The 3337-nt window shown below is 37.7% G+C and overlaps 1 protein-coding gene across 2 annotated transcripts in view; it reads right to left on the bottom strand.

The window, feature by feature from the left end:
* Positions 1 to 3337, bottom strand: part of PLS1 (plastin 1) — a 120093-nt gene that overhangs the window by 33485 nt on the left and 83271 nt on the right. For both annotated transcript variants that reach the window (XM_017523763.2, XM_037736838.1), the window contains 2 exons: positions 2113 to 2245; positions 310 to 391 (listed from right to left, as the gene is read on the bottom strand). In XM_017523763.2, coding sequence (XP_017379252.1) covers positions 310 to 391; positions 2113 to 2245 — 215 coding nt within the window. The remainder of the gene's footprint in view (positions 1 to 309; positions 392 to 2112; positions 2246 to 3337) is intronic.

Genomic DNA, 3337 nt, shown 5'->3' with positions numbered 1-3337 from the left:
CTGAACAACATAGCAAGACCCCATCTCCACAAAAACTTTAGAAAATTACCAGGGCAAAGTGGCACATGCTTATAACCCTAACAACACAGGAAGCTGAGGCTGGAGGATCACTTGATCCCAGAAGTTTGAGGTTCAGTGAGCTATACTGGGGGCAGAGCAACACCCCCATTTCTTAAAAAAAAAAAAGTTTCTATAAGATAACAACATTACATTAAGTCAAAGGTTTTATCTGAGTCCAAGCATTCATTAATGAAGGTCTTACATTTCTTAGCATAGTAACATGATTACAAGCAAAGGACAAATACTTACAGAAATGGTGAAAGGCGTGAGCTTTTTCTTATTGATGGCTCTTTCATCAATAGTATCTGGTTCAGATAAGTTGATCATTTTGCTAAAGAGAAAATGAGAATAATTTAATACTACAAGAATTTTTTAAGTTTATTATTGCCTACAGCCAAAATAAATTTTGAAAAGTAATAACAATTCGTTTCTTTAAAATATTAAAGCCAGGCATGGTGGCATGAGCATGTAGTCTCAGCTACTTGGGAGGCTAAGCCCAAGAGTTTGACACCAGCCTGAGCAAAACAAAGAGACCTCATCTCAAAAATAATAATAACTAATTATAATTAATACCAGGAACTTAATTCTTAAAATCCAAGAAATATTCCCATTCCTAAAACAAATCCATCACTTACTGCAATAGTAATCTTAGCATCTCTCCCATTTTTTTAATCACCCTGAATTTTCTTTCTTTCTTTTTTGAGATGGAGTCTAGTGCTGTCATCCAGGCTGGAGTGCAGTGGTACAATCCCAGCTCCCTGCAACCTCCACCTCCTGGATTCAAGTGATACTCCTGCCTCAGCCTCCCGAGTGACTGGGATGCAGGTGTGTGTCACCTCTCAGCTAATTTTTGTATTTTTAGCAGAGATGTGGTTTCACCATGTTTTCCAGGCTGGTCTCAAACTCCTAACCTCAAGTAATCCTCCTGCCTCAGACTCCCAAAGTGCTGAGATTATAGACGTGAGCCACCGTGCCCAGCCATCACCCTGAATTTTCTATATATTAGTTTTGTCTTTATTTCACTTAATGATCATCAGTATCCAGCAGCCTAAAACATAAAGAAATTCTCTAAGAAGCTAAGTTTCCTAAAGTAGTATCAACACTATTAAACTTATTGTTGTTGCAGAAAGATATGAAGCCAGAGATTTCATCTAAGACTTCAATATTTAGCCATTTCCAGAGAAATTCATATAAATTTTGTCCCTATATTTTAGAATTTTACTTTTTAAAACAAGAATAGGAAAATATCCATTTGATTCATAACAGGAATTTTTCTAAGAGTTAAAGATAAGAATTGTAGGTGGAGGTCAAGGTATATTTTATATTTAATGTTATAAAATCTAATATACTTATGGGTAAGGTTTTTTTAAGTGAAAACATCAAAAAAAGACTGAAGGAAATGTGTCAGAGTGTTAATAAGTTATTTATGGATGGTAAGGATATTTGTGATGGTTATTTTCTACTTTGTAAGTCTTCTGTACTTTTTATAAACTACAGAAAAGACCTCTGCTTTGTCTAAAGAAGTATACTGTGACTGGTGTACACACAACAACAACCAAGACATTTCCTGATAGAGTTTACAATACAGTGAGCAAAAATAGAATGCAAAGAGCCAAGGATAACACAAGGCTGAATCAAAACGTTATTTTCATTTAGGTACAAATAAAGAGTATCTTCCCTTTGCATCTCCTCATGCTCATGTTCCAGTCAATAATCACTACTCTCTTGCTGGAAAATGAAAAGAGAAACCCTGTGAATATTTAAAACTGCATCAGATGAATAACTCAAAAGATTACTGGCAATTATTATGGTAATACATGTAAAAAAGCAACAGAAAAACAAGGGATTGTATTTGAAAAAAACTTTTGGAAAATTTCCAGTAGATACACAGTAGTACTTCAGTAGTTCATTTTCTATGCAATATAAATTATTCAAGCCCTTAGTAGCTATTGATTCCAAAAGACAATGGATTGGCTGAAATGCAGTTTTTATGGAATGCTCATCAATGTAATCAGCAAGAACACAGCTTCCTTAACCAGAAGTTCAACTCACCAAAGAAGGATGCCATCTGCAAGTGACTTGAAAAGACTATCATCATTGGGATTCATGGGTATAAGATGCTTACAGTCAGGGTCATTCTCGAGGGCTTTGTTTACCCAGTTAACAAAAGCCACTTTTTCTTCCTCTGAAAGGAGAAAATCTTGGTAGGCAAATCTCATTTCACAAACTTTATTGCACTACCAAAACATACATAGCTATTGCATTACAAAAACATACTTGTTAATTTCTGCTCAAATATAATAATTGACCATTATTAAAAATCTACTAAAACACAAAATGGTTTAAGAAAAGAAGAAAGGGAACCGGGCCTGGTGGCACACGCCTGTATTCCTAGCACTTTGGGAGGCCAAGGCTGGTGGATCACTTGAGGTCAGGAGTTTGAGACCAGCCTGGGCAACATGGAGAAACCCCATCTCTATTAAAAATACAAAAATTAGCTGGGCATAATAGCACAATCTTATAGTCCCAGCTACTCAGGAGGCTGAGGCTTGAGAATCACTTGAACCGGGAGGTGGAGGTTGCAGTGAGCAGAGATCGTGCCACTGCACTCCAGCCTAAGCCATAAAGAGAGATCCTTTCTAGAAAAAAAGAAAGAGAAAGAGAGAAGAGACGACATGAAATGAGACAAGATGAGAAGAAAGGGGAATTCATTCCACTTTTCCACCTGATATATTAGCAGAGATGAAGGTATACATCTTAAATGAGCAAAATATTTATTTGGTTTGATTTGAAAATATTTCTAATTATGTATTGCTTCTGAAAGCTAATGAATTAGAAGCAGACCACCAGAGGTCAAATATGTATATGTATTTAAGTAAGAAAAAAAATACAAGAAACAAATACCATGGCAATAAATCCCATCCTCCCCAAACAGATTGAAAGCTGTGATTTTTAAGCTTACAATAGAAATACTGAATTCAGTCAAGAGTTATTGAAAGGGAGGATCCAAGATGGCCGTTTAGGAACAGCTCAGGATTGCACCTCCCAGTGAAAGCGCAGAGGGTGAGTAGACGCCGCATTTTTATTGCCCACAGACTAGGAAATTCCCAGGCGGAGGAGCTCCACAGGTCACCAGTGCGGCTGTTTCAGCAGGCGCTGCTGCTTTGCCCCGTGCGGCTGCTTTGTCGGCGCCCTGGAGCAGCGGTTCTCCGTACAAAATACACCGGTCCGGGTGCCCTTTTGGCTGGCGATTGGAGCCACGGGAAGTCGCCCATTC

Source organism: Cebus imitator, unplaced genomic scaffold, assembly GCF_001604975.1.
Source record: "Cebus imitator isolate Cc_AM_T3 unplaced genomic scaffold, Cebus_imitator-1.0 Scaffold30, whole genome shotgun sequence".
Lineage (NCBI taxonomy): Eukaryota > Metazoa > Chordata > Mammalia > Primates > Cebidae > Cebus > Cebus imitator.
Note: the sequence above shows the minus strand (reverse complement) of the source record. Positions and strands in the feature narration are given on the sequence as shown.